Source organism: Sycon ciliatum, chromosome 6, assembly GCF_964019385.1.
Source record: "Sycon ciliatum chromosome 6, ocSycCili1.1, whole genome shotgun sequence".
NCBI lineage: Eukaryota > Metazoa > Porifera > Calcarea > Leucosolenida > Sycettidae > Sycon > Sycon ciliatum.
Genome location: NC_088648.1, coordinates 35889271 through 35903282, shown reverse-complemented (window position 1 = coordinate 35903282; position 14012 = coordinate 35889271). Strand labels below are relative to the sequence as shown.

General features: G+C 45.5%; 1 protein-coding gene across 1 annotated transcript; it reads right to left on the bottom strand.

Moving 5' to 3' along the window:
- Positions 1-11306: 11306 nt before the first annotated feature.
- Positions 11307-12335, bottom strand: LOC135820291 (uncharacterized). Its single transcript, XM_065333609.1, has one exon. It carries the CDS (start codon positions 12333-12335, stop codon positions 11307-11309), a length of 1029 nt encoding a protein of 342 aa, XP_065189681.1.
- Positions 12336-14012: the final 1677 nt, after the last annotated feature.

Below are 14012 nucleotides of genomic sequence, written 5' to 3'. Positions count from 1 at the left end.
CGACCACCCTCCTGCAACATGTGGATGGCGGAGGTTAACTTTCCACCCGTCACAAGGTTGGCAAAGTGCCGTGCGTCTGTGGACTGAGCAGTTGTGGATGACTGACGTTGAAGAAGCTGTTGGATCGTGCGACATTCATGGCGTAGTTGATCTATCTCGCCGTTATTCCACTGGTGCAAGCGGGTTTGGAGACACTTTGCGAGTGACTGTGATGGTGGTCTTGTTTTCTGAAGGAGTAGTTGCTGGAACACCATGGCAATTCTGAGGGCTTGACCCTCAAAGGGTCCTGAATCTCCAAAGCCCTGCAGATAGACACTCAGTTGTGCTACAAATGCCTTTCCAGAAGATCCATGTGGCACATTGAAGGTATTTGGCCTGAAATGTACTGCCTCCTCATATGCGGCATTGATGGTGGCTGCCGTAGTTTGGCTGTCCATAGTTCCCAGGGTGAATGCACCAGTCGCTGCAGGCGAATGTTGTGGCAGCGTATTGTTGTCCTGCCTGTTTGCGTCTTGATGGAGGGTCTCGTCCAAGGGCAAGGTTGCATGAATCTGTGTTGCTTGACTACTATCTAGACCTGCAAGCAGATGTGCGGCTTCCGCGAGAGAGTCTTCTGGATCGGCTCTAGCACTGTCCAGTAATACTTGCCCCGTTTCTGCCGAATCCGTACCTGGTTCATCCGCATCGAGTCGAAGCTGGCTCGTGCCGCCGGCCGGTGTTCTAGCCGCCTGCTCCGCTCGGCCGCCCGCAAAACTAGAACTAGAACTACTACTACTACTACCCACATGGGCAGCACCCGGGTCGCGACACTCTGCAGCTTGGGCATGTGTGTGGATTTCGCGTGGGTCAGTGTCATGCTGTTGGTCTAATATGTCCCACGCCTGCTGTTGAGAATTTGAAACAGTCTCTTGTCGGCACTCCGCAAGCAGAGCAGACGTGAGTGACTCTGGGGTCTCAGCTGTGGTAGTCGGCCTCATTGTCATGTCACGCTGTGTAGGTCTGACATCGTCAGCATGCTTGCAAGTTGACACTTCTGAACTGGTGCTTGACTCCGCGGATTCCAGTAAGTTCCATGCTAGCTGTTGAGAGCTTGAAACATTCGACATAGCAGCGGCGAGTGCGGCGGAGGCTATGTCATCCGCTGTGGTTGCACCGGACACAGGCGTTCTCTGAGTGGTGTGTGTGTTGGTTGTCGATCTTCGGTTGGGCGACGCAAATCCGAGTTGCTCAGGTGCAGGTGGAGCTGCCCCTGGCTTGGGTACGGTACTAACGGCTGGCTCTTTTCGTACGGTTACGGTGTTCTTACAGTTCGACTTCCGTCCTGGCGCGCACCTCGTGCACTTACGATTCTCTTTAGCACATTTGCATTTGTAGCAGGTGCCATTGCCGTTGCACCGGCAACATTGGCCCTTGGTTTCCAGATGACGACCCCCTGGTGGTCCCTCCATGCTGTCCGCCATTCCGTCAAAGCATTGTGCGATAGAGTCGCCCGCAGAGGTACAAAAAACTTCACGACGCAGAGCTCCAAAAACTACGACTCGTACAAAACACTCAACGAACCTCTCGACTCTCTGGAAGCCTTACTCGATCGGATAGAGCGAAACTGATCACCCTGGGATGCGAGCAGTTTTTAGTACTCCTGGGTCCGAAATCTCACCACCAGGCCGGGCTGATCAAAACGTCTGCCGGGTCTGCAGCTTACAAACGTGGATCTGCCGACACTGTGCTGTCGACGACATGTCCGGCAAGGCACCTTGAGTGAAAGCAAGGAACGCTTTTTTTTAGAAAGGAAGCTTCTTCTCCAAAATTTAAAAAAAATTGAAAATTATTCCTTCTGAAAAGCTTGACCTCGAAGCTGACTGCTGAATGCGATTAGGAAAGAAGATTCCTGAAGATGCACCAGACTGTTTCTGGCAAGCCGTCTGTCGTCTGGATATGCACTGTTGTTCGTCATGGTCAACAATCTTCTACGTTCGTCCTTTCGTTTTCCTGACCACGATGATGACAAGCGGCTCTCATGCTCAGGTTAGTGCTACTTGTATGTCTGGGCACACAACACATCTGAGATGCACCCACTGACGTTATCGAACTGAAGAATGCAGCAAGGGTTCCTCGGATTCTCTTGATTTCGGAACAAATTTCCTTCACTTTCACCCTCTCCGTATCTTCCCCATGCCCTCCATGCATACACAATCGAGTTTGCACTTCAAATGTTGTTTTTACTTTGGCAGTGCGTTCGATAACGTTAGGACAGTCTAAGCTAGGTGTTCTTCTCTGGCTTCAGGCTTATTGGACGTGTAAAAATTCTAAAAAATAGCTTCCAAATGCTAAACGCAGGTCCCTATAAATACGGTTCTGCTGGGCAATGATGTTTGCACCAATCTACACTCTATGCAGCTGTCACAGCAGCCACAACTGATCCTCTCTCTCTCTCTCTGATCGCTATTTGATAAAGCCAATCTTTAAATCACTGTTGCACAGGATCTCGGGTGGGAAGAAGCGATGAATCGATACATGGCAGTGTGAATAAAAGAAGAACAAATTCACAGTGCACGTGAGACTCGGTTAGAAAGACTGATTTCTGCATTCGTAAGAACGTCACACCCCGGGGATCATGATAAAGAAAAAATAGGTCGTGAAAATGACTGAAAGAACCAAAAAGGTATTTGATCTTCCAGCCAGCTTAGCCTGGCACTACCATACTAGCAGTGCTACCAAGTACCAGCCCCCCATATTTTTCTGTATTTGCACGGAAAATCACTCCTTGTCCGCACTACAGAATCTGAGCAAATGGTATAGAAAATCGAAGAGGATCAATCAGCTGTGTAGAAGCATTGCAAGTGTAAGCTGAGCGATGAATAGTCTTGTACCAAAGCGAGTGCATGCCGTACCACGACAACATGTACATGTAGCACAAAAAATAATGTCGTGAGTGCAAGTCACACATGTTTTACACTACCAAATGCAGCCACCGACATGCATGTGCGTGTCCAAAAACTTTGTAGTGCAACTTGCATGCAATGTACACGGCAGGACGCAACACACTGCAAGATACGGAAAATCAGAAGTCTGAGTACGCAAAACAGACTCAATTGGTGGGCAGCTCTGTACTGGCCTGTACGGAGGGAGTGAATCTCAATGTGTGCAATGCACGCACTTCGGCCGACAGTGAAAACTATGCAAGTCGTGTAGGTTTGTAGGATGAATGTGAGTCGTTTAAGACAAGCGCCTGAGTGGAGTAGCCCACCGAAAGAAGAGTACTTGACACCGCGAAGTGGAGTCTGCGCATACAACAGTGAGGGGGTAAAATTAGCTATGACTGATTCTGCATGTGTGTCACATTACTCTAGCAGATAGGCACACGTGTTGTTCCAAAAAGATGCTTATGTCAGTGTCTGAATATGTCATGTACCAGGTAATATTGTTGCCAGGATCTCACGGTGAGAGTCAGACTTGGATATGGTATCAATTAGGGGTGAAACGATTACACTTTTCAACTATCGGTTAACCTACCCTTGCATCGATTCGATTATCGATTATGATTAACAATTACTGTGTCCTAGAAATTGTCGCGCCGGACCAGCACAAAGTATGCCGTGTTGACATATACACATATACATGTACATACACACATGCAGATAAACCGGGTACTCTACACAATGCAGTGGCACATCACGTGCAGGTGCAGACAGTCAGTTTTTTATTTTTTTATATTTTTTCACGGCCCCTACTGGAAAACATTTGGACAAGAAAAGAAACGAGGAAAAGGACAAAGTACAGTATCTAGTAGTGCTGTACATGACATCTTTTGATTCTTGCTGACATTTCTTTTTTTTTAGAATCGCGTAATCGAAAAAGACAGCGTAAGCGAAATCGTTTCCTTGTAATGATCAATTAGACGGATAACCGATATAATCGTTTCAGCCCTAGTATCAATAGATTATCAATATCATACATCACCACCCAAAGTATAATAGCCGAAGGGCCCGTTTGTGTGGTGGTGTATGATTTCGTGAGCAAGATGAAGTGGCTACAGATGTGTGTTTATATAACACCCTAAGAAAAGATCATCAATACTGGGGGAAGTGATTCTGGTAGCATGTTGTATCCAGTGTGGCATGACAGAGACTCCCTCGATTTAGGCTAAGGCCTGTGGAGAATACATAAATACAATACACACAGGCATCGCAACCTTCGGATTATATGCACTTTTGCTTGCCTCCTGGAGTGTGGTTGTACCTTGGTTCAGTAGACTTTGTTTTTCGAATTCGTTTCTATAACATTAGGTTTCTTTGTGTTGCTGCTATGTCTTTTCATGTGTTTTACAGGATTGCCATCTGTTGATGAATACCACTCTGAGGCACACTCACGAGCGAAGGTGTTTGAGAATCCATGTCGGAATGTTGGCCTAAAGGTGCATTACATTGCCGATACTCGCCACCTCCACCCTGGAACATGTTCAATTTCTGTTTCTCGTATGGAAGGACCGAACAGGTTGTTTTCCTGCCTCAGTGGACCACTCAAGACTAAACAGCACTGATGGAAGAAGATTTGCCGTGAATCTCGTTCACATAATCAGCCTGTTTAATTGCTGTACTGAGGTGACTGCTTCATAACAATGACCAAGCAGCATTAATTTTTGCATAGTACTGCAGTGCCCCTAAAATTGGAGAATATCGAAGTTCTCTGATAGCATTGTGATTCATTTGTAAATAAACATCACTACTCTTTTTGAGTAGCATAGCAATGACGGAGTTGGTTTGATGTATGACAAAAATGGAGCCGCTTTTTAAACCTGTACTATAATCAGTACCGCCGGAAGCAGTTTTTGATTGGTCCGGTAGTTTCATGGCCTTTTATACTTTGTGTGTGATATGGCGGGTACACACGCCCTCCACAGCAGGAAACATTTGTTGGTGGCCAACCAGACCGGTTCCAGCGGGCCTGATAATTGTGGGGGTCATGAGCAGCTCAAGTACTTTGCATGGTTTTGGACATGTCCTCAGTTGAAACCGACTTCCCCAAGCGTTCTCTGAGGGGACCTCAGTCTACTCTATCAGTTCATGTATTCTGTGAAGTGACATGACCATTCGTGGAGACCTTGCTCATAACTGCAAAAGTCCTCGTCTGATTTTCCGAATCAATTGAACGTTGTACATGTGCATGTAGTGAAAGCCACATGCAAAATGCTGTTCCATGACACTCATCTGCCACCAAGCACTGGGTTCATTGGCTGAAAATATTCTTCGGCACAGTAAAGTCGTGCACCCAAGAGCGTGGAAGCCTAGAACATCCAGCCTGAAATACTAAGAACACCACAGCCCAAAATTAAGAATTGCGGTGCTGGGTTTGTGCTGTTGTAAAACACGGGGATTGTTATTGATTGTTATGTTGTACATGTATTTGAGCTTTACCACTACATACACGTCTGTCACACACAATACTCAATCTGAGGACAACATGCTGTTTCGCTCATCAATGCAGCACAGAGAAAATGAGGCAGATGAATGTCCTGCTAGAGAGCATCGAATACTGTAAGACATGTTATTATAACGATTGTCCAAAATTCATAGGTTAACGAGAAGATATGTTTAACGACCTCGAGGTATTCTGGCATATCCACACACAACATATAGGAAGCAGTATGGCCTCAACGTATCTTATTATAACGAAGAAATGTCATCCGTTAAAGCGTTAGATTTACTTCCTCGTTATAATTATATACATGTCTTACAGTACAGGTATAGAATCATGCCTTGCAGATCTCGTTACGGCCCCTTCGATGCATGTTTGAACATTAGATGGCTGTGTAGCTTCAGTTATCTCGGAATATGTTATCCAGCAGCAACAACGTTGGGCACCGATTAACTGACACACACCTATTCACTATAATGAGTATGCGTTGGAACACTTTACCCCGAGTCATACTATAGCAGTGAATGCCATGCATGGGTTTACCTCACACACTGAATTTCATAATTTGACATCCAAATCACAGAAGAGTGGTGTTTGAAACTTTACGTAATTGCACTCCATGTCCTGCGAGCTACAGTAGAATACTTTAATAGAATGATAGTTATAGCACGTTCTCAGAAACAAAATTAATCGTATAGGTTCGAGGCTGTCAACCCAGAAATTTGTGATTTCACAGCCATAGATGTTACCAGTCACGTCACTGTATACAGTAAGTATGCAGAAGAAAATACTAGTAACTCTTTGCGGAAGAGCTGTGCCTAAATGTGTACAGTACAGTAAATTATTAAAAAGTGAGAAAAGCAGTGACAAGGCTGTGCATGATGTAGATCCACCAGTAAGTACAGTGTACCAGTGAAACTGTTGGTGTAGTACCAGTATACTACTATAATTATGACATGGCCCATGCCACTACAATCTATTTGCAGTGGGCCGCAGTAGGCCAGTGCAACAGAACGCAATTCAGTAGCTGAGTGCAATGTGAACATCTATGACATGCAAGTAAACTGCCATACAGCACAATCGATTACTCTCAGCCCACATAAGTACAATGTAGGCCAATCAGTAGTATAGATACATAGAGCACACTCTACATCATACATAGTTAGCACCAAATCTATATTGTCGATGTACTTTGCCATGACGAAATGATGGCAAGCGTGCTTGATTCATCATAATACTGCCTTGAACTTGGTTGGAAGTTAGTTGGAAGTTCAGTGGTCAAGGTAAACAGAGCTGCTCCAGCTTTCAGAATCCTGCATGAAAAAGGCAGAAAGCAAATGTAGGTATAATAGTAGCAAGCTGACGTAAAGAGCCTGTCTTTCAATACAATAATTCTATCCACTGCATGGACAGACCTGGTGCTTCATTCACATCTGTTTCTTGCTTTAGAAAACCTACTTCCTCCTTCTGCCATGTAGCTCATAACATACATTTTCTTTACGCCTTTTCAGCCGTGGTCGACTTTCGCCCCTCCTGTTTGATTGGCAATTGCAGTCAACCTGGGGAATATTGACCCTCGATTGTGAATGAGAAAAGTGTCGTTATTGGTGTATTGTTGTTACTCGTGAGATTGGAAGTATGCAATCAAATGGTCACTAGATCTGAAGATTGTGTCGTTATTTGTGAGTTGTTTTGTAAACCCGAGGTACATTATTCACAAGGTGGATTGTACATGCTATGGGATGTAGAATAACTAACCAAACAAGAATGGTGTAACAATGATTTGAGTCCATATCCAATTGGATGAACCTAGAGCGCATGATCCATTCCAGAAAGGCGACTTCAGTGAGTCTTGAATTGTCAGCAGCATCATACTTCCATAGAGCATTTTTTCTTTTCGAAACGACCCTCTCTTTTCAATTCGAACGAAGGTCAACATACGATTATGGCAGGCATGCACGCACTGATCTTCACTGTATACATGTGCATGTATACTGTACTGTAGTCTGTACAGTCAACTAGGCGTGTTCCACTTGGCTTCCATAGGTGCAACTTGGCTTACGGTAAGTGTCACTACAAGTGCATAGTAGCCCCCCCCCCCCCCCCCCCCCCCCCCGGGAGTGCGTGTGAACAGGAACTGTGAACTGGTAAAAGAATCATTCGACACCTTCGTTCGTTTCGATGAAGAAAGTTCATTTGGCAAATTGAGGCCTTCGTTTCACCCCTAGCCACAGGAGTGAAATTTTCACTCCTTGGCTGCCTGTTTGAGCCGTCCTTGTGGAAGGGTTTATTTATGCATGTCTGCATATAGACCTTATTCGATAAACGTCACAATCACGTGAATCGGGGTCCCGGGAACCAGGGAGCGGCAAGAGACCTGCACTCAGTGCACAGAGGACTTGGCGTGGGAACATAGGAGTAGAAAAATACCGGTATTTTACTACTCCCTTGTACGAACTGGGCCTTTCTTGCCACTTGTTTCACGTACGCGTGCCCCAGCTTACGACAAATCCCTGGAGGCGAGTCCAAAAATCATGTTATCGAATAAGGTCTATAGAATTGTTGATCTAGACGTTTGGGTTTAACAGAGCAAGCCTGTGATAAGAGCGTTGCCTGGCCGAACGTGGCATGCGGGTGAAGCAAGTACATGAACAGCACACGTGCTCAGCACGTGGTGGTGGCTACACGATTCGCACGCTTCGCGTGCTCAGTGCTTCTGCGGCCGCTAGCTACACTGTTCGCACGCTTCGCGTGCTCAGGGCAGCGCTGCTCCGCAGCGCTTCTGCGTAACACACAGACAAACACACGTCACAGGTGCCTAATATAGTATATATTGGGGAGGCACTGAATCACTTTTGCAAAAGGACTAGCCGAAAGTGGCATTACACATTTTCTATTCCCAGAAAAGCGGCGTTCCAGCCGAGTTTATCTTTTAATTTAATGGTTTTCTCGGTTGCGATTTCATACCTGACAACCATCCCGATTTGGCCGGGATCGTCCCGACATCGAGGGCGTTAATAGGCACCCAAAAGTGCATTAGTTCCATGCCTCACCGCGAGCTACATTTGTATACATTTTCATGCCTAGGTATGTCATTCGATCTCAGGTTTGCAAAGGTTGGCAGGTATGGGATTTGTAGAGTGACCAGTTCTGACTATTGCCACCTGCTGCGCAGAAGTGTCATTCCTACATCCTGGCTGCAAACCTACCTCCCCCCCCCCCACACACCACCAACAATGTTGGATCCTATTTACAGGACCTCACTCTCTATGAAAGTGTAGCAGAGGCACTGCCAAAGTATAAAAACAACATTTGAAATGCAAGCTCCATTGTGCATGCATGGAGGGCATGGGGAAGAGACGGAGAGGGTGAAAGTGAAGGAAATTTGTTCCGAAATCAAGAGAATCCGAGGCGGAACCCTTGCTGCATTCTTCAGTACGATAACGTCAGTGGGTGCATCTCAGATGTGTTGTTTGCCCAGACATACAAGTAGCACTAACCTGAGCATGAGAGCTGCTTGTCATCGTGGTCAGGAAAACGAAAAGACGAACGAAGAATATTGCTGACCATGACGAACAACAGTGCATATCCAGACGACAGACGGCTTGCCAGAATCAGTCTGGTGCATGTTCAGGAATCTTCTTTCTTAATCGCATTCAGCAGTCAGCTTCGAGGTCAAGAGCGCGATGATATTTTCAGAAGGAATAATTTTCAAATTTTTTTAAATTTTGGAGAAGAAGCTTCCTTTCTAAAAAAAAACGTTCCTTGCTTTTATTTCATGCAAGGTGCCTTGCCGGACATGTCGTCGACAGCACAGTGTCGGCAGATCCACGTTTGTAGGCTGCAGACCCGGCAGACGTTTTGATCAGCCCGGCCTGGTGGTGAGATTTCGGACCCGGGAGTATTAAAGGGGAAGTATACCCTAAAATCAAATTTTCACCAGTTGTAGTCTTCGGGGTGCTGAGTCCAATGGTCTTGGTCCGAGGAAGCTGCGATGCTCCCTTCCTACTTGAATCCCAATCGAACTCGCGCACTTCCACCGAAACTGGGTGACTGCGCCCTACTAGATGGGGATTTGTATGCAAAATGTCACTAAAAGCGCCATTTCGTTCTTATAAAAGCACGGATGACCGCGATTGGCCCATATGTTGTAGTCTTTTGGACGCTGAGTCGACTGGTTTTGGTCCGAAAAGGCTGCGATGCAGCGTTCCTCCTTTATTCCCAATCGAACATGGTTGAAGAAGCGGTCACGTGCTCCTGCGTACACCAGTCACCTGGTCACCGTGCCTGCAGGGTACAACTTACTAGCCTGTTTGACCTTTTTTGGGTGCAGTCCTGTCACTCGAGTTGAACCTTGGTGTGAAAGTTGTCGCCTGCTGGCGCGGTGACCAGGTGATTTGGGCAACCAGGACCACGTGACCGCTTCTTCAACCATGTTCGATTGGGAATAAAGGAGGAACGCTGCATCGCAGCCTTTTCGGACCAAAACCAGTCGACTCAGCGTCCAAAAGACTACAACATATGGGCCAATCGCGGTCATCCGTGCTTTTATAAGAACGAAATGGCGCTTTTAGTGACATTTTGCATACAAATCCCCATCTAGTAGGGCGCAGTCACCCAGTTTCGGTGGAAGTGCGCGAGTTCGATTGGGATTCAAGTAGGAAGGGAGCGTCGCAGCTTCCTCGGACCAAGACCATTGGACTCAGCACCCCGAAGACTACAACTGGTGAAAATTTGATTTTAGGGTATACTTCCCCTTTAAAAACTGCTCGCATCCCAGCGTGCTCAGTTTCGCTCTATCCGATCGAGTAAGGCTTACAGAAAGGCCCTCAGGTGCGCGGCCTGCGGTGCCATAATATACCTCAGCCTGCACGAGACTCATACGCTACGGGGGGGGGGGATTCCCCTCGGTATTTCTCACCTTGCACCCTAAGGCTGCCTGTTTTGGAGCCTTCAGTTGCTACTACAAATGTACTTCAGTTGCCTGATGATCGTAACAACGTGAAGCTCGGACTCTCCCCTCTCTCTTGTGAGCATCAAGATTACAAAATGTAGAGGATCATAGGTTCACAAGTTATCCGTTTTGTGTCCCACTCCCATACTAGCACTAATTTATAACACATGGTACTTACTGGTGCGTCAGAACGTGCAGCAATTTGTACACTACTGACGTCATGACGGATCATGTGATACTGACATTCAACACACTACTGACGGATGTGATACTGACATTCAGCGACCTGATGCTTTGCTACATCACATTTTGTCATCACGTAATCATGTTATCATCACGTCTTGTCTTGTTTTGTCATCTTGCCACAGCTAACATTCTTAGTTTGCTGTGCTGTTTAGCCTATTTGCTGCTTGGGTGCGCTCACCCTTCGCTTTCTTACGTTAGGTTCTAACTTAGTAGAACCTTCCAAGCTGGAAGGCTGTCGGTTCGCGCATTCCAAGATGTGATGTACACTGTTTGTAGATAAGTATCAGGTCGAGGTCGTTGAATGTCAGTATCACATCTTTCAGTATGGTGCCAATTGTTGCACGTTCTCTGTCCCAGTCTATCATGCTTATAATTGGTAGTGTTTGACCAAAACGGATACCTTGTAAACCATTGGTCCTCTCTTTTGATCTAAATCTATGACTCTCCAAAGTCTCCATCCAACTCTGATGCAGAGCATTGCGAATTAAAATAGACAGAAACATTTTAAAATAGAGCATTGCGTATTTATATAAAATTTATTTTCTCTTCACATTACTTGGACAAGCGAGAATGCAGCTACTTGTGCAAACTAAAACAGTCTCAGGAAATACATGGTCTGGATACAACACTCGTACAACATTGCTATAATCATACTCCTGTACAATGACGTCATGAGCAATCAGAGAGGTATCTATTGCGTTGATAGATACGCTTTGACAGCTTGCCTAGCTGGATTGGGCAGGAAATCTTCGAATCGGCGGTGGATATTCTTCGCGGAAAGTTCCCTGTACTGGCCAAGCAGGTAGCCCAGTTCCAGCAGATGTCTGAATTCTTCAGGAACTTTGCTACAGGCTTGGGGAATGCTCGGGTTTCCAAAACCCATGTCGAAGTAGACCAAACGATGAATCATTTTCCTTAGGTCTGGCCTGGTTTCAATTTCATTCCGCCACCAGTGACGATCTGCAAGAAATCTGTTCGATACTCTTTTCTCGCCTTTGCTTAACTGCGGCATGACGTAAGTTATTGCCTCGCGAAGAACGTTCTTATCAGTAGCGTTTTCAATGAAATTATTCACAGCCTCATCAGGTCGACTAGCCAGATCTCTACCGGTCCACATATAGCCGACAATCTTGCAGGCTGTTTGGCGAAGATCATTAAGGCGATACGTGTCCGTGCGTGGGCTGCTGTTGAAGTTGGATGCACCGAAGTCGCACAGCTTGATGATACCTTCGGCACGGAAAAGTAGAATGTTTTGCATGTTCAGGTCACAGTGAACAAGCATGATGCCATGTATAAACTCTAGTGCAGCATACACTTGCCGCCCGATCTCAGGGATAACTAACGGCGGTAGATCAGCTCTATTCTTGTGGCTATACCACCAGTCATGCATATTGGTATCTCCTTTCTCTAATACAATCCCATACGGAAGCGGCCCCTGATGACCAACGCACGTTACTGAATCCAGCAGGCGTGTCACGTGACAGCTACTGCCACTATCTCGAATCTTCTCCAAGACTTTCAACTCTCTACTTCTCCTCTTTTCGGGACATTTCGAGATTTTCACAGCGACCTGAAACTGATCGCTGTCCCTGATTGCCATGATAACATTAGCGAAAGCACCTTGATCTAGACAGGATCGCATCGTGTAGGTGGCTTTCCCAGAAACGCTACGAACTGCCTGAGGTACATTGACAATAACAGAGACACTGTTAACCGCCATGGTAGAACTTTACGCGAGTCTGTGTGAGTGTGTAAGCGTTCGTGTTCAAAACACGTTGAAACGCTGATAGGCAAAACAAGACACTGCTCAATACACACTGAGCCAAAGTAAAGATTAGATGCTTACGACAGTCGCTTACAAAAGTAGTCTCTTACGAAAGTCATTCTAAACAACAGCAGCACAAACCACACCACAGGGTGGAGACAGGAATTTACGAAAGAACATCATACCTGATCTTCCAAGTACCAGCAGGTAAATTGTCACGGTTCTCATTTTATACTGCTTGGCGGCTGTAACTGCTTGGCGGCTGTAACTGACCATGTCATAGCACATGATGCTACGGGCACTTGTGCGTATCCACCAATAGTACAGTGTAGTATGATTCGAGTATTCGGTAAGCACAAGTGTTTGGATTTCCAGACCGGAGCCCTGATCGATTTGGGTATTTCTATGGATACGGCTAAGAACACGAATTTATGGCAGGTTAGAATCAACTCGTAAAAACTCCAAGTCAATCTCCCATTGACACAAACCTCCTTTATTCAACATAATCATATCCTATCCAATAAAAACAGTTCATAAAAACAGTTCATAAAGACAGTTCATAAAAACAGCTTTCTAAGATCGGACCCAGTCTGCATAACCAAGAGAGCTAGCTCCCTTGGCTGCTGTTTGAATATGCAAGGATGGGCTTTCCAGATAAGGTCTAACAAGGAGAAGTGGCTATAGTTATGAAATGAACACCGGTAACCATGGAGACAGACCACACTCTCATTATAGATACTGGTTACACACACAACAGAGGCGAAAGGCTGTGTTAGCTGTAACTACTTAAAGTTTCACGCATCGGAGCGAATGAAAGCTGCTGTCTGATGATCGCTCCGATGCGTGAAACTCTGTTGTGTGTGTGTAGATACTGGTTATAAATAGATCGAATAAGGAAAATGATCTGATAGCCTATGAAGAGTAAAGGAAATTGAACCAATGACAACAAATACTCGTCCAGCACACGAGTTGTCATAGCAACACAAATAACAGTTGTCCACTAATTTTGTTGTTGGAGATTGAGTAGGAGTTCTAAAATACAATAAATGAGGAGGCCGAGGGTTTATGACCAATAAAAACTAATTATAAAAAGCTCGGGGGACCTCGGTTTTTATAATAGTGTTTATTGGTCATAAACCCTCGGCCTCCTCATTTATTGTATACATAAGTTCGGCTTCTACCAGAAGCATCAACACAATTACAGCATCTATCATTTCGAAACTCACTTTGCACACTTATGAAGCAATATGGAGCAGTTTCCACCTTGAGCATGCTTGTTCCAGTGGTAAGAACGGCGTCCTGAGATTTAGGTGAAAAAGGGAAAGAACAGAAACAGCGAATCTTAATGTAGCTTGACTCTTTACTAATTGCATGTGTGATTTGCTCGTTCCTAATTTCTTTTGTTCATTAATTTTGGCTTATGCGAAGGCTAGCCAAGCTTGCTTGGTGATGTCAACGCGAACAAGGATAATAATAATAATAATAATAATAATAATAATAGCTCAGTGGTTAGAGCATCGCTGGCTACAAGCGAGGGTCCCTGGTTCGAGTCCTGGTGGTGACAGTCAATTTTTTCTTCAGACTTTTCCCGTTTGTCTCTTTCCCTCAAACCAGTCAATATTTTATGACTTG